Consider the following 23968-nt stretch of genomic DNA (forward strand, 5'->3'; position numbering starts at 1 on the left):
GGCAGAGAAGGGGGGGGGGGGGCAGCAACCGAGTTCTGTAACTAGCCAGCACATTTAAAATTGCTTTGGCCGGCACTACCGCTGCACTTGGGCTGTTTATAGTGTGCGGCAAATCGATACTTGACTTGTGTTCAATAGGCACTGTAATGAAAAAGTGTCAGAATGTAACGGCTGCGTTGCGCTGGGCGGGCAGGTAAGGAGACTGGGTGTTCAGGGAGGTCAGGCGGGCGCGACGTTTGTGTGCGTGTGTGTGGGGGGACGAGAAGCCTCAAGGACTCGGGTCTCGCGGTAGACTGTGGCGTGAGTAACGGAGCGTTGCCGTTCGTCTTGTCGGTTATTTACAGCCGAGAATATTACAAAATGCACAGTTGTAAAATAAACCTACTTTTTATAAGTGCAATAAATTAATTCACGAGACAATGGTCTCTTCTTTAGCTACATTTGACATTCACCTGTCGCGCGCACGCTCACACGCACACCCGAGCGCCACCCCCTGCTCTTTTCCCTGACATCGAAGTTAATTTTCCCTCTCGCCCTGGGTCAATCTGATTCTCTTTCCAGTGCCTTGAACTTTACTGCTAATGAGCATCACGCAGATGGTGACCTTATCATTGGAAAATTCCCACTCCCTTTGCGAATAAAAATTTACACCAAAAAAATTACATTGGAATGAATTCAACTCCAATTGTGCTGGATGGAAATCGGGAGCGAGTGTCAAACCGCTCGTCGTACGACTTGGGGTCGTTCCATGCGAGGAACAACACAAGAACCGCCTCCTTGTACACCGCGCACTGGCAACGTGCTTCTTACTCTCGGAATTAACAACAATTGCTGCGATTGCTTCCCCGCTGCACGTACCCACGCACGCACGCAGGCACGTGCAGCCGTCGCGCTCGTTACACACAAAGTGCACGCCACACGTGAACCACGATACCCTCGCTGTGCTCGTCAAGGAGCATAAACCATCAACCACGCAAACTCCGGTCACCGTCGCAGCAGCAGCAGCTTTTGGCTGGCCATCGAAAAAAGACGGTCAACGCATCGCGCGCTTTCAGACACTCTTCTGTGGCCGTCTGGAACGCTCTTCCGATATTAGGAAACCACCAGAGCTGTGCACTTTTAAAGAATCTAGATTGAAAACTAATTTCTTTACAACTGCTTATTGTTGTGTTTACTTTGTTGTCCCCTTTCCTGCACTTCCAACTCGCGCTGTTGGCTAAGTACGGTACGCGAAAGCAGTTCAAAACAAAGACAAAGATCCCCTGCGTAGCCTTAACAGACCCTTGGGGCAAGCGCTGTTAGCGAGTAGCACCGATTAAGGCCGGCACGGCAGACGAGGGGGTGGGTCGCCAGCCCCCTTTGTCTCCCCAGTAGCGATGTTTACACACCGCACCATTTGAGGCCGAGTAGACCTAGGGGATGCCTTGGACCAGTTCAGATATTCGTCACCGGTGTTGGCCGTGAGCAGGAATCGAACTCGGGTCGCCAGGTTCGTAGGTTCGTGGGTTAGCAGGCATGCACGCGCGCTTGCCGGCGCTCCACTCACCAGCTTGCCGCGCTGCTGAGCGGAGCGCGTCTCGCGCAGCGTGTACACGTTGCCGCACACGGAGATCTCGCGCCACACGCCGGGGCGCGACTCGTCGGTGAAGCCGCCGCGAGGGTGCATCACCAGGATGCCGTTGGTGGTCAGGCCGTCCATGTGGCCGTCCGGGTTCTTCCACTTGGCCGCCTTTTCCTGCACAACAAATAGGCGCGGGCGTACTACAACAACAACCGCCATTCGCCACTAAGTGGCGGTGACGTCACCACGACGCTTATGCGGACGTACACGCACGCACACGTACACACACGTACACACACGGTCACAAACGAGGTGTGCAGTGATTTTTCCTCCTCACCGTTGGCTCAATCGTCGTAATGTGATTTTAGAAACGGTTACGATTTGTTGACGAGAGTGAACGCAGTTTCTACGGCGGATTTGTTAACCTTGTGTTGCTCTCCGTAGCGCCGACTCCAATCCCTCTACAAGATTGGTGCAAGTCTAGAATCAAACCAACGTACCTTTCACACGCCTTTACACGTGGACATGTATTGTGTGTACGTTGGGAGCTCACCAGAATTACAAGGATAAACTGCCATGTAGGCTGTAATCATGCCAAGTCATCAATTGTACGCAAATCATGTTTTCATTCATAAACTCTTCGGTTCATAAATTAAAACGCGTTGGCTTACAGACTACATAATTGGACAGCGGCTTGATTTGCATGTGTGGGGCTGGCATAAAGGTTCATTTATGTAACATTCCTGAGTGTCGCTGGTGGGAGGGGGGGGTAGTGGAGGGGGGGGTGATGGGGGACTGGGAAGAGGGCCCCTATTGTTGGCAGTATCTCTTGTCCGGACGCAGCAGCAGCAGTGAGCCCAGCACTGTATCAGCCCACGCAGATTAGCATCAAGAATGCGTGCCGAGTCTCAGCGCGTGCCACGTGCACATCTGGACAACAAAACTCCCAGTGTTTGACTTGAATTATTTAAAAGTAACGCTCTCATTTCTTTAAAAGTTTGAATTTTTTTTAAGAACTGGCCTAAATCACCCAAATTGACTCGCGTAACCCTGTATATGCACACGAGGGGAAAAACCTGAAAGGCTTTCGATCCAACGTTACACAATTATGATGTTTGCTTAACGACGTAATCCTTTCGCGATCAAGATCCATCGCCAGGCGTACGTCGTGCAGCGTAATTCGCGACGTCGAGCGGCCAAATCTGCATCGTAGGCATCTTTGCACCGACGCCCGTCGGTGGGGTTGCCAAAGCATCGTCTATTTTTAGAAAAGCGTTTTTATTTCTCGGGCGAAGAGCGAGCGGGCGAGTGGCAGCCCCCGACGACGTCCCAACCGCAAGGTGGCGGGCGGGTTGTGAAGGCCGAGAAGGCCGGAGCGGTAACGCACGCCCAGGAAGATGTTCTTGGAGGTGTCGAAGCCCGCGGCGAAGATGCGCGCCGTGTAGGGCGCCGTGCGCTGGCACTTGATGCGGCAGGCAAAGCGCGAGATGGTGCTCTGCGTGATCTGCGTCTCGTCGCTGCTCTGGCTGCCCGGCACCGTGTCCATCACCACAAAATCAATCGGGCTCTCGGTCGAGCGGCCAATCTGCACCACGGGCACGCGCGGACGGAGCACGCGCGCAGGTTAGGACGCGCCCCGCACGACACGCGCGCGTGTGGTGGCGTACGCCGACAGCGAGCGCGGAGATGTCGCACGTCGGAAGCTAAGCAGGTTTTGAGCCTGGATAGTGCTTGGATGGGCGACCGCCGTGCACCAAACAGGTGCTGTAGGCTGCCGCACTGTGGCTGGTAAATCATGGGACAGTGCAGCAAAATCTATTTGTGTACTGTACTGTTCATTCTTCCACACATCCATGCTCCCCGCCTTTACCAACCCTCGCCGACCAGCGGGGTGAAGCAAGGCCAAATAGCTGCCACGAGCCACACGATGCGGAGAGGCCATCATCCTCTCTGCACGCGTCTCCCGAGCCACTCGCTCTCCCGTGGGCCTCAATCGTACATCTGTGAAAAAAAACGCGTAGCGCACGGCGGGCGCGCGGCGCACTGTGCGCAAGGACTGCTGTGGTGGTTGTGGAGACTCGGGTGGCACTGCACATTTTCACGCAGCGCCCACGCCTGTGAAGGAGGAGGAAGTAACACCTCAATTCCTGTTAACGGACGCACACACGCACACGCGCGTCCTCACCGCGTTCCGTGGCCGCATTTACACGAACCCTAAACAGAGAATTGGACAAATATCCCAACGCAGGACACTTCTGCCAGTGGCTCTGTGGGGCATTTTTGTTTTCTGGGGCAAGCGACGTCAGCACCAGGTTTACCCTGTAAAACTATATATTTCCAGAGAAATATAAACATTCGTACGAGTAAATGTGATACGACGTTCGCCAAAGTCATTGCAAAAATGCAATGTGTTTTGTGCGGTTTTGAAGCGACTAATTGAACATGATGTTGAGCCACTTGAAACCAAACTGGACTGCAAAAGTTGCAGGATGACGCGAGCGTGATGCTGCGGTCGTGCAGCGCTCAAGGGCCCTGCGGCTCCAGCAGACCCGGTGAGCTCAACGCGGGGAAACGGCTACGCGCGTCCGGCCTTTGACGCAGTAAACAATGGCTCTGCATGTGCGTGCGTGTGTGCGTGCGCGTGAATGTGTGGGAAGATGAGTGCGTGTGTGTGCGTGTGTTCTAAGGAACGGTGGTGCGATGGATGAGTGCGCTGTGAACCCATTTCGACGAGTTAAATGCCCAAACGTGGATATTATCACTGGAATCAAAGTATGGGAACCTGTGCTCGACCCACCCTAGTAGCTTGACTGCACCTTAAAGTGTAATAATATATCAAATGTATAATTGCGCATTCCATCCTAGGATCCCAATGCACAATGCATGGAAAGCAGTGAAACAACAACACAACCAGTAGGGCAACCGACCAAACGAAAGAGGCAAGGCCATCTTAAAGAGATGGGTTTTCAAAGCAGACTTAAACATATCTACTGACTGATCGCCTGATTTCAAGTGGCAAGGAGTTCCATAGCTTGGGTGCCACGCTAACAAAAGCCCGATCACCAAAAGTGCAAACCTATAGACCAGGGAGGTCTGAGCAGTTGGACATCAGAACATCTTAAGGACCTTGATGGAATATATAAATGCAAGTAATATGAGGTGAGCCCCTTTAAAAGCCTTAGAGGTTAATAGCAGTATCTTAAAATATAGTTGGATTTTGACCGGTAGCCAATGAAGGGATAAGAGGAGCTGTGTGATGTGCTCACGTCGGCGCTGCACGAGGTGTGAGCACTCGGGCAGCTGCATTCTGAACGAGCTGGAGTCTGCCCAGTACTTTGCTTGGAATCTCAACCAGTGAGGCCTTGCAGTGATCGAGTCGGGACAACACAAAAGCATGGACCGGTCTCTCCAAGTCAGCAGGTGACAGGAAGTGATGCATTCTGCCATTATTTCTTCAGTGGATAAAGGACATTTCAACCACCTTAGATAGATGTGCCTCAAAAGATAACGAGCGGTCAAACTGAACACCGAGTAAACATCACAACTGTGGCATGGTGCTCGTCGCCCACTCGTTACTCGCGAACAGCAACTACCCCAACGGCCTGGACGGATAAACGAGGGAGCTTTGTGTATGTGCGAGTGAAACCAAGACGAGCCATGACATCACCAGGGCACACAAAACCCACATTGTCCGAATTTGCGCGGCACGCCGCGGATGTTGCCGCTGGTGGAAATTTTGACGTCAAGCGAGAGGGTTATTCGCCTAATCCATTAGCTTGTGAAGCCCACGCTCGTATACATACACACACGCGAGCAGTGTAGGGATGACGCTATTAACTATTTACATGATTGATTACGCCGCGTAAAGGCCGCGTGTTCATCAGGCGCGTGCCACGACGCCCGCTCGCAGACAGCAGCACTGCCGGGGGGGGGTCCTCCGTGGCATGGCTTCAGTGCTGTTGATGCTGCTGCTGCTGCTGCTGCTGCCGCCCGTTTGATCTCGGGCGTGGAACAAGTGGCTGCACCGCGGGAGCTACGGCGGCGTCGTCACCGCGACCAAAGCCAGGCGCAAGCGCGGCGCAGCCAGCCAGGTCGCTCATGGGATCTAAAGGGTGACAGCCCCCCCCCCACCCCAATTAGCCTAAGAGGCCAAAACTCAAACACGCGAATGGCACAGAGCGAAAGATTTGGCGCGCGCGGCAACAATAGGGAGAAGCTGAGGGAGTGCGCACGCACGCACCTACGCGGCGCACACTCCAAAGAGAAGTACCAAATGACCGCTTTGATAGAAGATAAAAACAATAAATAAATAAATATACACGCGTGTCAAGGACTCAACTCGAAAGCCATGAGAGGTATGACACCACCGTCTCCGCTCCCCTCCCCCGCACGACCAACAAAATAAAACTACAGCTATCAGCGTTCAACGAGAACTTAACTGCAGACGATTAATTTTTACGTTACTTTTGCACGCCTTGTTTTCGAAAGCGGAGAAATAGAATGCACGTACAGTAGACCTGCAACGATTTGGCCCCTTGCGAGTTAATTCTCACGATCCGCTGTAGTGATTCCATTCCAGACGCTATTATTTGCTAACATTTAGTGCACCCCTAACACAACTACTGTAAACAATAAAACCTCACGTGCGCGATTCGATGCATTTAACACGGGTGCAAGAATCTATTTTAATCGACGACCCGGTTTCGTCAGTTATGCCGCTAAAGTGAACCGCGCACCCCGGCACCTCCCCACACCCCACGCGCGCACGCAACGATAAAATGACGGGCTCCTGCCGCCGCGTCCACCGACACTGACAAACACCGCTGCCAGAGGCACGACGAAAAAAATGCCGTCTCTGGAGAAGATCCCTCCACCGCCGCCATTGTGGCGTGACGGATACTCATCCAGACAGAACCAGTCCCACTCGGCCACAACCGCACGCTCGCTCGCTCTACAATATCATCCTTCGCTAAAGCAGCTGACAGGTGCCCAGCGTCCAAGGTATCTTAACAAATGTCTGCAACATGCCCACCCCCCTCTCCCCATCCTCCCTCACGAGGACGCCCTTAAAATTAGTGCCGTTCTAACACGTGCCGCCATCCTGCCGAAGAAGAAACACGGCGCCAGAGAATTCCTTCTCACTCTGCCACCGGTGTTTCCGCGCATTAAAACTGTCTGCGCGCGTCGTAGGGTGATCATTTCTGAAAAGTTCAAATCAAGCTGCGGTGATTTCCCCTACCGGGCAAATCAAGTCAAGCTCCAAAAAAAATGGAGCGCACGCAACGTAGTGAGAGCTTTACCTGCACGCAACCTGCATGCCAGCAACGTTTCGGGGGTTTGTTTTTTTACAACCTATTCTCCACTCACATTTCCACACAAAAAATACAGTCTAAAAGGGCCGTGTTTTTTTATAATGAATTCTGTAAAACGCTGCCTCCATATATTTCAGAGTCGCTGTGGCGGAGGCAAACGGAAGCGAGATGTGCGCTGGGGCGGCCTGGGATGCGTCACCGGCGTCGTCTGCGCGTCGGGTGGCAAACGCAGACATGAAGAGGAGCGTGCGGTGAACGCGGGCACGGCAAGCCATCGGTTAGGGAAACCGGAACGCATAATTTTTTAAGTTTGTGCGGAAACAGCCCTATTCGACTCCTCTAAATGTAAATGCGTTTTTTTTACAAACGTGAATCGGCTGTAAAAATGGCACTTTAATAGCAAAGGCACTGTGGCGGGTCGAGCGAAGGGAGAGTGAAAAGGGCACGAGTGGGGGACGTGGGGGCCCTGACAGCACCTCGCGCCGCCCTCCACGAGGTCTGACGCACGAATCGCATCGGCGAAGTCTCGGCACACGGTGCTCCGGCCAGTGAAAAATTGCACTATTTTACAGGAAGCCTGCACACCATATACGCACGCGTGCGTACATACGTGCGTGCGTGCGTACGCCCGACACGTAATTGTGGGCGTGTGAAGCACGCACCAAGGGTGCGGAATAATGCGTGCAACAGCACCCGTTTCTGAAATTGAGAGACCGGCACAAAATGAGAGGGTGCAACAATGCTATACAAGTAATGAAAAGCAAAGGAGTAAATAAAATCTATGAAATAGCAAAGATTATGTCTGCGGGTGGAGAGGAGGAGGACAAGGAAAAATTGCGGCTGCATTGTTCCAGCAGTTTACTGTTATTTATGGCAATAACCAAGAATAAAATAACAGCCCACTTTTGTGGAACAGACAATAAGGGTGCTTTGTAACTGCCAAAACGCCGCTATCTCGTTAAAAAACACTTCAAAGCAGAAAAAGCACAATTACATTTTCTGAACACTGGCGGCGGCACACGCTCGAGGAACGGAGCACATTGCGCCTGAATTTTAAGGCAGATCTCTTCTGCATTCTCAAATCGACTTTTCACGGAAAACAAGATAAAGCATCGCAGCACTCGCTAGAAAAACACAACGACGAGGTAGACAAAGCGGCACGGCGTGCGAAGCCAAATCCCCAGCACGCCAGATTGTGAGATCCAAAACACGTTTGGAAACGAGGCAAGCAATTTGCGAATTTAAGTCAGCCATGCAACCCTGCTCGGATAACTTTAGACGTCCTCTAAAATGCACCGCAATCGCCACCAGGCTTTCTGAGCAACGCTCTCCTGGTTTAGGCACGCGCCATTTCCCCACCCAATCGCTTGGCATGGGCCAGCCGAGTTGAAAACCAAAAAAGCACCCGTGGAATTGTTCCAAATCGCAGGAGGTCACCGGATTTGTCCATCTGCAGGCCTCTGCCAATGAGATTGCCTAGGATCTGCGGTCACGGGATTCCAAAGAGGCTGGCGGGCAGCAGGAACGCGTGCACTGGAGAGCCGCGACACGGTACTCGACCGTGGAAATAGTGTCTGGTCACAGGGCAAACCCGCAGTTGCAATGATTCACGGGCATCCTCCCTGGAAGCACGCCGCAGAAATCGAAAGAATTCGCATTTCGTTTGCGAGCGAAAGCCATCGTCGCCCGCGCGTGGTTATCGATCGGCTGTCCGTCACGTCGGAGCCGATTCCATCAGGGGGCCGGGTCTCCCTGCCGCAGGGGCCACGCGCACAATGTGCCGGGGATGGCGGTGGCTTTGCAGGGAAATTCCCACGGCTCTTTTGGCAAGCGCCCGGCAGCCCACGAACAAGAACCAGCTTCACAAGGAGCTAGCTAGAATGCCACAGGGTAAAAATTCTAAAATAACATGAACTACTGCCACACCAGACCTGGAGAATACCGGTTCAAATTCCACACACACACACACTTAAAAAACGAGCGTGCCATCAGATTAATCGGTGTTTAAATAATGAATCAAAGGACTGCGTAAGGGTCCACGCCGTGTGTGCAGAAACTCTGTGTCACGGGCTAACGACGACGAGAGAAAGCGATGTTACCAAAAAAAAAAAACATCCCCCACGCTGCACAGCGGCCCCAGAAAAAAAAAGTGTAATCCTGCGAGCAGATTTTTCTAAAATCTATGTTTCGTTGAGCTAAGGAAAAAAATAACGGAATCGTTATTCAGGTCTCCAAAGGCCGCAACAACACCGTGGGGGTTGACTTCACGTGGGGTCCACGATCAAATGTCGAGGCGGCAAATCGAATCCATCGCGGGACCACACTCCGACACGGCAGCAATTCTCAACCACAGTCAGCCCGAGCGGCAACCAGAGGGAAAAATGCATCCCCCACAAACGTGGTGGTTAAGTGTGTATACTACAAACACATTCACAGATCCTGATCGTCATCAGCGGTGTATCGGCGGTGCAGTGCAACTCGGCTGCCTCGTGTTCTTTCCCATTTTGACAACCGCCGTTATTTTTTCAACAGATTTAATTGACTACATTCGCACGGTTGCCAGCGCACAAATTATTAATGCCAGCTGCAAACGTTGTATTAAGTACAACACGTAGCAGCTATAAAGTGTGCGCACATGCACAACATACAGTGCGCAGTATGTTTTTTTGTGTTTTTACTTTTTAATGATGTGCTGCAAAAGACGCTCACAGCACAGGGCTACACATTCTTGTGAGGGAAAGGCAGCGAGCGTTTATGATGTTAATGCGCAGCCCAGGGCAACGCACAGTTGTTGTGGATTTGCGGACGTCCTGATTGCTCCTCGTGAGCCACAAATATTTAATTTCGGGGTTTTTTTTTTAACAACACAATCATTAAATTTAAATTAGAAAATTCTGCCTAACGAATGGAAGGGGCTCACGTTGAAAAGTTTAGCAAATGCACCCCCCCCCTCCCCCACCGCTCTGGCACCAAGTTCCATACGACTAACGTTGCATTGATTTTCAATGTCACGCGAGCGATCCGAGCGACAAAGCTCGGCACGGGTTTGGGCATCGCGGCTCTTAGCCCTGTCGCCCGGCACCGTCAATGTTTGCGTCCATCGCTTGCCAGAGCCGATTGCCATTGCCGAAAGTCATTGACTCTCGCCGCTGATGCACTTGTGCCGGGCCTTCAGGCGAAGACAGCAACGACCCCGCAGAGCCGACGGCTCTTACTTTGCAGACGCACGCCTAGGCCGTGCGACCCAGGCTTCTCCGACGGAGAGCACTGAAAGACATTCGCGTCACCGGGAGACGACGCGCCCTATGTCACGTCATGGCCGTTTCTCGATTCATTGATACAACGGTGACATCGCGGCACTAAAGCGACGCACTGCCGATTCTCAAAAAACATTTTCTCGCCGTATAAAAGGCGTTTCCCGTAAGCGACATTGGCACCCGCGGCTACGGTCTCAAGAACAAAGCTTCCTGCTCAGCGTAGGACACACAGCCTGGGTGCTTCTCTGCAAGGGGCTGTTTGTTTGTTTTGGGTTGCAACTTCCGCCGAGTCGAGCTGCGTGCGCGCGAGGCAGCGAATGGCCGCGTTGTCGCACGTAACACCGGGACGGTGGTGAGCACGGCGCACCGTAGCCAACGCCTCCGCGCCGCCGGCAGGGCACTGCGGCATTTCCGAGCGGCGCGATGGTGCCAGTCGCTGTGGGTGGCACCCGTGTCGGCGGATCAGGTGACCTGCAGCCCCGACTGGGAGTCGGCGCCGAGGGCTCCGGCTAAGAGCGAGAGGCTAAAAAGTGAACGGCTCAGCGCTGCCGGATTACGGCTGCAGTCAAGGGTTACAGTTTGACAGTCAAGGTTATTCGTTTGAATTAGGGGCTAACGGTTTCTCGACTGAATGACCACTCGGAGTGATATAATGTCCTGGCAAACGCCTTTTGTTTTAATGATAGTGACAGGTTATTTAATTAGGACCTCACACTTATAGAGAGAACACTCAACACGCACACACAGATGGATCAGGAACCCACTTTCTGTACTGCATTTCTCCTGGCCACCTCGCAGTCCACTGGGGGTCTTGCAGAACACGATCTTCACATGATCCAATGACCCGACCTCCAACACTCTCTCCATTACAAGCGGGTGCATGCCACACATGCGTTAGAAGTTAATGTTAGCAGCTACAGGCGGGGGCCAAAGTGTGTGCTGTTAAAACAGCCTGTGTTGGGTCATGGGTCATGAACCGCACATTGAGGTCGTGCGCGTGTGTGCGCGTGTGTGCGCGTGTGTGCGTAGTGCTCTTGTGGGGTGCGATCGTGTAGCGGTTAGCGCTACGCTGCGCTATGAACCCGGCAACCCGAGTTCGATTCTCGCTCACGACCAACACCAGTGACGATTATTTGAAATGGTTGTGAGCCTCCCCTGGGTCGACTCAGCTTCAAATGAGTACGTGGTGTGGTGTGTAATCATCGCCACTGGGGAGATAAATGCGGTTGGGCGTGGTGTTGGCCACCCACCCCCTCGTGTGCGGCTCTGGCTCACTAGCAGCACTTGCCCCTACCGTCTGTCAAGGCTATAAGGGGGTGATCTCTATATTTATAGTGGTAGTGTAGGGGTTAGCCACACTGCGCTACGAACATGGCGGTCTGCAGTCGATTCACAGCAATAGAGAGCATTAGTGACGAATTATATCAGAACAGGTCGTCCCCGTGTTGAATGATTACCTGATGCGGTGTTTCAACACACAGCGATGGGGAGCCTACGACGCCCGCCGTGCAACTGGCTACACTAACCCCCTTGCGCCAACAGTCAACGCAGGCTGCACGGGGGATCTTTGTCTTTGCGGTGGCGGAGTTGGCGGGGGTGCAATCACCTGGAACATGTCGGTGTCGGCGTCGTGCGTGTACTCCACCACGACGGTGTGGTTGCGTGACAGCGTGTACGAGATGCTGTGCTGCTCCTTGCTGCTCACCGCCTGTGTGGTGGCGGGGGCAGAGGGGAGCGAGGGTGGAAAGGGGAGGAGAGGGGGCGAGGGGAGAGGGTGAGAGACACGCACATGAGCTCACAACAGGTGTCAAACGGCAGCCTTCAGCACCATCGCCACAGTGTGAACAAACATCGAGCTGCAGCCTCTGCCGAACATCCATCAGTTGCCCGACTCGTCAAGGGCGCTCACGTTCCGCCGGAGAGCCGAGGGCTGGGAGGGGTAATCCGTCTCGCATCCCAGGAGGACACGGCTGGTAGCAGTAGGGGTTGACTGGGACGGCCAGAATCAAAGGCTACTCCAGAAGCTATTTAATATCGTGCTGTTAATACGATTAAGAGCAGTGCAATGGGTAGAGATGAATTGAGGCACGTTTAATATTTTTATTTGCGGGTGGTAAAGTGTGAAGAATTTTAAGCCACGCGCACATTAATCCAACCGGTTTGGCCGTGCAACAGCACTGCTGTATTTACGAATCTGAAAACGATGCTAATGGTGCGCGCGGCTGCATAGCGCACACCTATTTCCACCGTAGTTATGATTTTCTTGGAACAGGCTTTGACGAGCCACGGCAATTAAAGCTGATTGTGGCTTTTTGGCCCAGACAGATCTCACGCTCGCAATGCGTCGAGCAAAGCGTGGCTGTGGTTCAACAAAGTATTTGTTTCGGGCAGCCGTGTGACAGTTCAGCCTTAAAATAAATACATCGAAGCTATTTCTGCTGGTCCTAAAGCGGCTATTCTGAACGTATGAACGACGCTGCCAACGGCTTCCTGGGGAAGGGGAGAGTTGGGGGGGGGGGTTCGTGAAAATCGTGAGACCCCCCCCCAATACTCCCCCCATCTAAAGTACCCGCGACCACCCACGTGCTCGTGTCTTCCAGAGGAGGCGAAACTCTCTCCCACCCCCACCCCCTCCTCTCTCGCCTCTCCACACGCTGCAAACCCCCCACCCCACAATCCACGCGGCGGCTTCTGGAGCCCTCCGAGAGCGACATTTAATAACGGGGTGGATACAAACGCAGACCGAAACGCCACACGAGCAAGACGCGCTCGAAACGAACGGCGCGACGCCTCGCCAAAAGGCTTTGCTGAACCAAACACGTAGGCCATGTTTATAGACTCGCGTACGAGTGATATTTGTCAAACATTTTGTCAAGAAAGGTGGACGATTTGGCCTACTCGCCCGTGGTCGGGTATTTGGGTTAGTGAGCGTTGGCAGCCAACAACCCGGTACACAGGCGACAAGTGGAAAAACGATGTGAACGCCGTTGGGGCGAGCTTTATTAATTACACATGTCCTCGCCTGTTGCCACAAAAATTTAGAGCGTTCCCTTAAATGATTGTTTAACCATCGATTTTAATCAAGCTCTGGGAACAATACGCGGCATAAGTTGCTCCAGCAGGTCGAACGCTTTTAGCTCACGAGAACCCATTCATCGTTAAACATGTGACTCAACTGTACGGCAACTGTAATCCAGCCACAGAGCTGAGCTAAGCTATGGTGTCCTTGCGTAATGGGGAAACCGAATGTGGCACAGACTGCCATTGAACTCAAATAGCAAGGCTTCGTTTAAAATATTTACATAACATTTTTTTTATTTGGTATCTTTTACCGCGAGGCACCGCTCAGTCTTACGGTCGATTCACCCCACTTATTTGATATCGCGAGGTCGCCGCGGCTGCCGAAACAATTAAAATGGCGCAAAAAATAGGCACGAAGATGCGCGTTGATCGCGCACTCCGGCTAAAAATACAAAGGCTTCAATTAACAGTCGCAACTAGGAGAAGGGGGAAAAAAATCGACGATAACTAAAAACAGCACAGCACGTGTGGCCAGGAGGGGCGGGGGGGGGGGGAGACGCGGAGAGGGGGGGCGAGCGCGCAGGGAGGCGGCGTTTATCGGAGGGTGCTGCGTACTGGGATTCCACGAGGGGCGTGGGAAACATTCGCTTGGTAAATAAAAATAGATTTCAAAGCTGCGGAGTGGGGAGCACTGACGGGGCTGGAAGTCGGAGATGTAATTGCTCGCCTGAGCCACAGCGACAGGCGATTAACCCCTCCCTCGCTCACAGCCACCGAGAGCCTCGCGAGGGAGGGCAGGAGGATGCAGGAGTCACCCCGGCGTGTCTCCTGCTTCGGGCCGCTGCTTTGCGGCCACCCGGCCGCTGTGACGCAGCGCCGGCTGAGAAAGTTCGCTGCTACGCAAGAGCCGGGGCTCCGACCGAGTCTTGATAAACAATTGTCCCGGCACAGTTTTAGCACCGCAGCAGCAAAGGCTGAGAGGCATGCGGAATGTTTAAAGGAAGCTTTCAGTGAGCACGAGGCAACATACCTGATGCGCTCAAATAATTATTGCTTAAAAATAATTATTCCACGTGATTTTTTCAAATGTATGTTTAGGTTAAAGCTTTGCCATATGTTCTGCTGCATGTGTAATGATTTTTTTACTATCATCCCAGTGCCCCCTTAAAATCACATTCTGTACTCTGCTGCTAAAAGAATCAATTTCAATTAAATCTGTTTTTGTACAAAAAAATACCGTTTGCCAAATTCTGAACTAAATGCTGTAGGTTTAGTACAAAACCAAAATTCGTATCTAAATTATTTATGCTCTCTCCTTACAGGCACTGTAACGAGCAAAATCAAAAGCTTATGTCGACCAAAAACATAATTTGCGAGATACTTTGTGCTTTGAAGATTAAACAAAAAGGTGAAAATTCGAGGACTGTGCACGGCAGAGAGAGAGAGAGCCCAACACCGATCGTCGCTCGCACAACACAGCGGAGCCATCGCTGGAATGTTCGTCGCAACGTGCACGGGGGGCCAGTGCAGCGGGGGACAGCTCAAACGTGGCGAGGCTTTCACCTGCTCCGAACCAAACCTCACCTCTGCTGCCCGCTAAACATCTCCTCAGAAGGGTTGACGCACACGCGGTGAGAACGACGCACGCTTTTAGCAACGTCGCGGGTTGTTTTTTTTTGGGGGGGGGGGGGGGAGGTTGGTGGATCACGGGCCCACGAGGCGCCCGCCGCTGCCACTCCGTCACGTCTCAAGCTGATCCTTGGTGCCAACTCGCGCTCAAAACGACAGCGTATCCATTTAACGATTAAAATAGCGGTAGCCGCCCCCACCCCGCCCGCCCGCACTCACGTGCACCGACCATCCGCCATCTCGACTCCGTGACATTTCTATCCGAGCCATACAACGGAGGGTTGCGGACACCCCCCGGTGGTCTCGCGAGCTGCCCCGACGCCATTCTCCCCCCCTACCCAGGTGACGAGGAAGAAGAATGGCTCTCCATTACGGTTGTTGAATCTGGGGGGGGGGGGGGGGGGGGGGGAGGAGGCCCCCGACCGTCCGTCACGACCGTGGTCACGGCATCGCGCCCGTTCCCTGTGGTGACGAGCTCTGTCGTGCGGGCGAGAGCTAGCCCCATCGCCCTGGGCTCTCGTCCCTTTACAATTTTGACCGATAACCCCGCAGGGCAACTCCTCCAACAGCTTGGCGCCCCTCCCCCCCAAGCCCAAAACGCTGGCATCTGTTTTGTAGGATTATCTGCTCCTTGAAAAACCCCCAAAGGGTTTCCTCAATGCAGTCGAGGGGAGCTCAACCATCACGACCGGTCTTTCCCTGCGGCCCGGCGATATCGGAACGAACTGTCATGCACGTCGCCTTCCAGCGGGTCCCGGTCATCTCACGAGCTCCACTGCAGCGCTCGCACGTGGAGCCTGGTCCATGGGACCAACTCGACCGAGATTGCCGCGTGTCGCGGGACTCCTCTGCTAACCCCAGGGACCCCTCTGCTAACCCCAGCGTGATGCGTGGCCAGGCTGTCACGGCCTCGCGGCCGCTGCCACAGGGCCTGCGGCAGCAGCCACCGACCATTGGCCCCGGAGCGCTCCTTCGGAGGAGCCGTGGCATCGGGAAGCCCATGCCACGCTTCTCCCGGCCTCTTCTGGGCATGGTGGCCTCTCTCTCTCTCAGGCACCCCCGCTGTCATCTTACACGGCCGCGGATTTTTGGTACCAAATCCGGAGCCTCCGAATGCCCTGCCCTCGAGCTCCCGCGCCGGCAGAGCGCGACGCCGAACGTGCTCCTCGCCCCGTCGAGTGCAGCGAAAGCACAAGCACGGACCGCCGCGTTTGAGAGACGCTCCGCACTTCACGGTCCTCACTGCGAGCCCAGCCACCGTAGTGTATTCCGCCCAGCGGCAATGTTATTAATTAACCGTTTCTAATCATTTCAAATTTTACTTTTACGCGCCTAATGGCGCTGCGTTAGCCGCACTGACTGCGGGTAGTGCCCCTACTGAAAACATGGGATTAATTTCTAGATCCCAGCCTAGCCTACAGGGTGAAAACCCTGCCAAAAAAACACCAAGTGTTGCAGAAGCACCATAAAAAAAAACTCTGGGCACCGAGCCCAGAAAACTAATACACTGAGTGGAGATGGCGGACGGGTCACGTGATGCAGACAGAGTGGGAGCGGGGAGGGGGTAAGAATTATATAATTAAATGAATACGAATTTGGTTTCTGGGTGGCCGGCACGCGGATGAATGTTGGCGTGTGGTGGAGTCGGAGCGTGTCGGCGACCGCCGGACGAGCGGTGGTAATACGGCAAATTGGATGTTTACCTGTCCTAGGGATTGTTTTTGTGTTGCCCCTTTGTACGCACGGCGCTTTCTCCGGGCACTCGCGTCTCCTCTCAGGTGCAAAGTACTCAATAAAGGATTTTTGCCACGGCGTGTCGAGTCGAACCTTCTTGAATGCAAGTCTTGAGATTTCCTGGGCTGAGATCTGTCGTGACTCGTGTCAGCTGCAACCTTCTGTGGAAGGGTGACAATGCTGCAGCAACTACGGGGGGTTAGAACGAGAGTGAGACAGTGCTGCAGCGGCCGCAGCTGTAGGAGTTTAAGTGGCACAAAGTCTAATCATAATGGATGTGTCTTATATCGGCATGCATTGAGATTATTTAGATTCTTTTGGTGCTATAAACGTCTAAATGATGGGTCACTTTGTTGGGCTATTATTTGTGGTGAGGTCGCTTCTGAAAAATAAGTTCATACCTCAGTACCTGGTAGGATGGGGATGGGTTAGTGGTACTTGTATGTGTTAGGGTGATTTGTTTACCCTTCTAGTACTTTGCACGATTCATGTTTTTGTACCGTTTATTGTTATAATGGTCTGATCCGCCCCGACTGGACATCTGCGACAAAGAGCTTCATAGCTGCCTGTAGGACCGCACAGCAGCGGGTAACATAAGGATGCACGCTGCTGCTGCGGTTACTGCTGCGGTTACTGCTGCTGCTGTGGCTGCAAGGCAAGACTCCGTGTTCTTGATACCAAATTAAATGGAAGCGGCTAATCCCAAAATAAAATAAACCACGGAGGCGCGCGGGCGCTTTCAACGTGGGGCACTGTGACAAGAATGCCGCGCATAAATCACTCTTCCTACAACATTCTCGCATTTGTGCTCCCCTAGAGAGGACATTACTCAGCGGCCAATGTGCTGAAGTGAACCGTAAACTACAGCATGCAAACGTGGCTAATGTTGCCGTTTGTGCGATGGCGTCGCTTAGGCAGGCGGCCACACCAATGCAGATTTGCGCTCTAAGCAACCGGATGCCAAGGCTTTATCGGCAGACAACCGGCCACAGAGACGGGCACTGGGAGTCAGGCACCAAGGTTAAAGTCACAGCTTGTGTGAAGCCTCTGTCTCTCTCGCCGTCTCGTCAAGAGGCATGGAACCGTGGCATTAGGTTACGACCCGTAAGTGTTTTGACTCTGCATGTGTTAAATTGCACAAACTGGTCTATTCAAAAGGTCTCATTAAGCCAAACTTCAAAAAGGTTTCTGATTATCCAACATTAACGACTAATGCTGTGTAATAATAACTTTTTTCTCTCCGCATAAAAGCAAAGCACACGTCCTTTGGACGTGACTGGCCGTCCATCCCTCCCAGCCAGCCAACAACACTTTGCATCTGATATCGAGTCCTGTCTCTCTCCACGTGTCTCTTGCCGTACATCGCAATACATCTCAATGTCTCGCTTCGTCTCTGTCGGTCTCTCTATTCCTCCGTTCCCTCCTCCACCTCTCTCCCTCCCCCTCTGTATTCCTCTCCTCCCTCCACTGCATCCCACCCTCTTCCCTACCACCTATCTCTCTCACCGTTTCTCTCTCTCACAACCTCGCTCTACTTATTACCACCTCTCCCTTTCCCATCTCTCTTGCCACTCCATAATCCTCCCTCCCACTGATTCTCGCATTCCTTCCCTCTCCCCTCTTTGTATTTTGCTCTCTCTCTCCTCTCCATTTTACACCCTTTCACGCTCTCCCTGCCTCTCTTCTCTCCATTCCTCTGCAATCCCCTCCTCCATCTCCCACCCACACCCCCCTCCCTCCATCTCCCACCCACACCCTCCTCCTCTATCTCCCACCCACACCCCCCTCCCTCTATCTCCCACCCACACCCCCCTCCCTCTATCTCCCACCCACACCTCCCTCCCTCTATCTCCCACCCACACCCTCCTCTCTTTATCTCCCACCCACACCCCCCTCCCTCTATCTCCCACCCACACCCCCCTCCCTCTATCTCCCACCCACACCCCCCTCCCTCTATCTCCCACCCACACCCCCCTCCCTCTATCTCCCACCCACACCCCCCTCCCTCTATCTCCCACCCACACCCCCCTCCCTCTATCTCCCACCCACACCCCCCTCCCTCTATCTCCCACCCACACCCCCCTCCCTCTATCTCCCACCCACACCCCCCTCCCTCTATCTCCCACCCACACCCCCCTCCCTCTATCTCCCACCCACACCCCCCTCCCTCTATCTCCCACCCACACCCCCCTCCCTCTATCTCCCACCCACACCCCCCTCCCTCTATCTCCCACCCACACCCCCCTCCCTCTATCTCCCACCCACACCTCCCTGCAGGGTGGGGGGAGGGGGTGGAGGCGTGACGTCAGCAAGACAACACGAACCCGGCTAGACGCTGTGGGATGCGGGTGAAGCGATCGAGCACATGTGCACGGCCACGCCACTGCGGCGCACGCGCAACTGCTCGCCAGCCAGGCAGACAGGAATCCAGGCAGGAAGCCACACAGACAACTTTTTTTCCCCCCTACTATAGCATGACAAGTCAATGTTTAAGAAGTAAAACAAACGGTGTACCAAAATTTACACAGAGAAATCAATGCACGAATGCTGGCAGGTTTAAAATTAATTCATATTGGACATTATTTTTTAATTGTATGCCAGTTATAATCTGATTAAAATATTTCAAAAGCCTCCAAAATGTTGCACATTGCATTGGCTATAACAACTATAAAGTCCCTTGAATGTCCTCAGCCCTGCAGCCAAGAATTATAGGCAGGGAAACGCTCGCCAATATTTAAAAATGTGTCCATTCTCTCGCTGGCAAAACCTTTCCAGGGCTGCAAGTAATTTAGCACTCCTCTTGCAAAACTGTTCCGTCCATCGGGAAGAGAGTGGCGGAATGTGTACGTTTGTTTCGGCAGTGCAATCGCCATTGTAAGAAAAACCCAAAGCACTAGCCCTGAAAGCAAGGTGATCCAGTATCGATGTTTACACAGCACGTCTCAGGCCACAGCCCACACACGTGGGCAACGTGCCAACAACAAACGAATGCCCGTGCCGTCCACGCCACTGTACTCTTTCTCAAAACACCGCTTCTTTTCAAACCGTGTAACGTGGAAAAAAAGCAACAGCGTTTATACTCCCTTTGGGGCGAAGCCTAACAAAGGGAGCCCCCCCCCCCCCTCCCCATTTGTTTTCTCTCTCACAGAGTCTGTCGAAGGCGTATGCATGAAGCCCGCCGATGCGCGCTGTAAGGGGAACAGCCATCCTCCCCTTCCCGACCGTGGGCATGAAGGGCTTCTGCCTTCTCCTCCGCGACTTCCAAGCCTCCCTCGCCCCCAGCATCCCTTTAACCCCACCGCCGGCCGCGCACGCTGCGCTCTTCGACGTCCTCGCCTCTGCCCCGCCCCCCCCCTGCAGCCCTACCACGTGAACGTTGATTTCCGCGGGGACCTCTTCAAGGGGCCGCGCGACGAGGTCCCGAGCGGCGCTTCTGCTCATTCGGCGCCCACGCTGCTCGGGACGAAATCGTCCAGCGCACGTCAGTCGCCTGGAAAGACGTGGCGACCTACGGGAGTTTCTATCATTCACCAGACTCTTCCACGCACGCACGCACGCGCGGGTTTAGAGAGGCAAGTGTTAACACCTCTGGCTACGAGAGAGTGACGCGGGGCCAATTCGGGGGCTGTGACACGGCGATACCGGCCCCGAGTGCTATCGCTGCCGAGCACGAGGACCAGAACCTCATTTCTTTCCGTCACTACTTGAAGCTTTTCATGTCATTGCAGAAAACCGGTGAATTTGTTTTACTTATCTCTGCCCCGCTATAACAATACATGCCCCCCATGCCCTATGAACTGGACAGCCCTTGTACTCAAAGCCATTTGTAATGTGCTAAAGATGGAATGTGTATTTGCAGCAAGCGCAGGAACGTGGGTATCATTGTGTGGCTGTTGATTTAGGAGTGCAAAATACCGCTTTGGGAGAAAGGCGCGCAGCGTGCGAGCCAGCGGTGGAGGACCTTTACCGAGAGCCGTAAACGTCACGGTCACGGCTCTTATTCAACCTTGGTGGCACTTCAACGCTTGCGCTCTTTCAATGTTTTTATTTCTCCCACTCGAGATGAGGTGGCTCAAAGAAAAAATTCCTGACCAGAAGATGCAGGCTTCTCAAACCTAACCACAGCTGCATAACATTTTCAAAGGGCATTTGTTTTTTTGTTTGTTTCTATATAATTAACCATTAAGCAGTTAAAAGCAACTTTCCAAAGCTTACAATGTGCTGTTCACCTGATCTCTTTGGCAAAGCCAAGATAATATTTTAAACTGCCACGGCAAGACGGCGGGGCGGCTACACCCAGTTCCAAGTTATTTGTTTTTCATGCAGTCCAGGCGCATAATGAAGACGTAACGACAACCAAACTTTCGGGAAGTGCATCCATCGCCACATTTCCCACTGCCGGTGGGAAACCTGCCGGGCTCGCTTTACAGACCGTCCAACCTGCTTGGGCCTTGCCAGCACGGCCCGACTCGGGCGCCCAGCCCCGCTTGCCGTCGTTCACCCCCAAGCGTGCGGCACTGTTTCACCCGGACCACCCGGGGAACCCAGTAGTGATCTCACGGGGTCAACGTGGAGGAGAAGAGAAATGCGCCATCAGCGGCCCTGAGCAATAAGTTCGGGGACATATTAATGTAGAAAATAAAAATTGGTAGAGAATTAAATATTCATAGATATTATCCTTGGGGTAGCCTGCCCTCATACAATCCTAGGGGGCTAAGGAATAGCGAGTGGCAGGAGGGAATGGTCCAGAATCATTCCAGGACCGACGAACCAGCTTGGCAGTGGTTGTGGGAACGTAGCAATGACACTCTGGGCGTGACCTCAGCCCCACTTCACAGATTAGCGCATCACTCCCGCTCAGATGACCTAGATATTGCACGTTGGGTGCGCACGTGCTGTTTGGTCAGTGTGGGAGAAGTTGGATTTGCCGTTTGAAAACTGTTGTTCTACGCCACCGAAAACAATGACCCTCTGCCTCGTGTGCCAGCCTATAACATTACAGCCTCGGGGGGGGGGGGGGGGGGGGGGGGGGAGGCCACATGGGGTTTTCAAACCACTCCGCTGCACGGCAGGATGAAGCAAAATAATGCAACCGACTGGCAGTGTTTTCTTGGAGCTCCTTTGATTTTGCTCATAAATCTCACGTGACCACAGAAGCCTGCATCCGACTGACAGCGCCACTGGATGCGACTTTGCAGGGGTTTTTTTTTTGCTCTTCAGAGACACTTTAGTGAGGCGTCTGACATCGCACAGAGGGCTTAGCAAGCAAATGGCAGATGGCACGCCATGCTACATGCACAGGTGACTTTCATATCCATCCAAAACAACTTTAACCCCTTCATGCATTACGCAACCTGCTTTGATGCAGGCACTGGGATGGAAAAGTGGCGCAACGATTACCGGCACTTCGCTATTAACCCGGCAACCTCAGTTCAATTCCTGGCCAGGGTGAACCACATTTTGTGTTCTCTATTTACCAACCTACGCTGACCAGCGTGCTGAAGTTATGGTCAAGCAAACCTAAATGACCGCCACGGAATCGGAAGTCCTACATACTGCAGCCAAATCAACAAAGAGCATTAAATACTTATTAATTACGATTGCTTTTTATCAGGAACGATACACGTTACACATGCCTGTAACTATGAAATTCCTAAACGGACCTAACCCTCCATAATGTGCCCGCAGTGGGTCACCTACGGTGGCTGCTCCAGCCACCGCACTGCCCGACTGTCAAGTCACCGAGGCTGTAATGTTTTAAGAGGGCGCCGAGCCCCAAGGCTTGGGACAGAGCGATAGTCTCTGCAATTTGTCCACATTGTAACCCGGTCGATGGTTGCCCATTCCTATTTATGTAAAGGGGAACCATCAATTAAATGGAGTTTCCCCAATGTCGGAATTATTCACCAAAATGTTGTAGCAACCAAAGAAAGCACCCATGGCTGTTTTATTATTCCTCAAGCAAACCAGCTTGCACTTGATATTCCCAGAATTTATGCCAAATCCACATTTCACGAATGCATTTGTCAAAATTTATATTACCTTATTATTCAACATTTGATGTCGGGGGACACCTATTTAAATATAGAACATGCGTATTCGTGCAAAGACGCTTTGAATTGAAAGGATGATTAAAATTATCACGATAATATCTCCAAGTTGACTTCCTACACAGTGTGCTGACATCAAGTGTGGCCAAAAGCTTCATTTATTGAAGGATTCATAGTTGTGTTGGGAGTTGAAATAATAATTGTTCCCACCATCTGCCGTTGGAAGTCGGTAAAGGCCTGTATTGACGAGCAGGTCAGGGCTAAAGTGGGGTTACGTTCAGAGCCCACACCGACACTCGGAAATCCTCTGGGTAATACTGCCGAGGAAAGCTACGACGAACGCAACAAATCAGGTTGCCGTTGCCGTACTCATTGTGCTCAATTTGTTTGTTTACAAATTATAATCAAGGTTTCTTATATTAAATTTGAGTTGTCACAGCTTTGCTCCAGAGGGAACGCACTCTATTCAGCATCGAGCCTTCCAGCCCTGGCAAGCATTAAGGAAATAATTTATTCGAGGCTAATTCCTAAAACGTGGCCAGGAAGTTAAGGCCCAATGCCTTCCTCTTGCAAACAATTCTGCAGGGTAAGTGTGCATCCTCGTAAAGTGGAAGACAGCAGGCTTATTAGATAACAATTCCACAGAGCGTACGGTGTCAGGTAAGTCTGAGGTTTCAATGACAGTGGCCAGCTGTTAACCCGGAGCTAAGCGCATTGATCACATGGCCACGCAAGCGGTTCCCCAGCGAGGATTTGAGACAAGACTGCCGGGCGTGGCGCCCGAGGCGTGTTTGTGACTGCGCAGCGTACATACCCCCCCCCCGCACCTCCGATTAGCATGGTTGGCTACGTACGGTACAAACGAAGTTCAACGTACGTATGCGTGTGCGCACACTCGCAGTTGCCCACGTATTCGAGAGCGGTTCCACACACTCACCATGGAGCACCGCCAGCAGCCTGTGCCATACTCCACACACTGTTATGCCAAAGCCTGGTATTAAATTGGGAATGGCCAAGGCTCCGACGGCTAAAGCGAATGACGGGAACTAGCGAGACAAAGCGACGAAGATTGTCAAACGATAAAGAAACAGGCATGGGCTGGGGAACAGAATACTTAAGGAATAACGTCGAGAGCATTTCGAATTTATCGAGCATCTGTTTTTGCATGTGGTTACTGAACCAAAAATGCCAATGCTTAACATTTTATTTATTTCGCAAGTATTGTTGTCAACCGATGTCGCGGGTGCGAGCGGTATGTATTGTTTAGTGTTCTGTCATGGTCAAATTAATGCATCACCCAGAGCCCCTCCACCAATCGCCAAATGAGGGCAAGAAAACATAGTATGGACAATTTTCTTTCTTCCAGCACAGGAGTTAAAATTTGCAGATCGGTAGTTTTTCTTA

At 52.6% G+C, this 23968-nt stretch overlaps 1 protein-coding gene across 1 annotated transcript in view; it reads right to left on the reverse strand.

Moving 5' to 3' along the window:
* The window catches only part of LOC133347346 (E3 ubiquitin-protein ligase pellino homolog 2-like), a 57007-nt gene that overhangs the window by 3839 nt on the left and 29200 nt on the right, over window positions 1–23968 (reverse strand). Inside the window, exons 4-6 of the mRNA XM_061559551.1 lie at window positions 11737–11838; window positions 2949–3146; window positions 1547–1735 (exon numbers count right to left, since the gene is read on the reverse strand). Of these exons, the coding sequence (XP_061415535.1) occupies window positions 1547–1735; window positions 2949–3146; window positions 11737–11838 (489 nt within the window). The remainder of the gene's footprint in view (window positions 1–1546; window positions 1736–2948; window positions 3147–11736; window positions 11839–23968) is intronic.

The sequence above is a fragment of the Lethenteron reissneri genome, chromosome 25 (assembly GCF_015708825.2).
Source record: "Lethenteron reissneri isolate LAM-NWPU_2019-01 chromosome 25, ASM1570882v1, whole genome shotgun sequence".
Taxonomy (NCBI): domain Eukaryota; kingdom Metazoa; phylum Chordata; class Hyperoartia; order Petromyzontiformes; family Petromyzontidae; genus Lethenteron; species Lethenteron reissneri.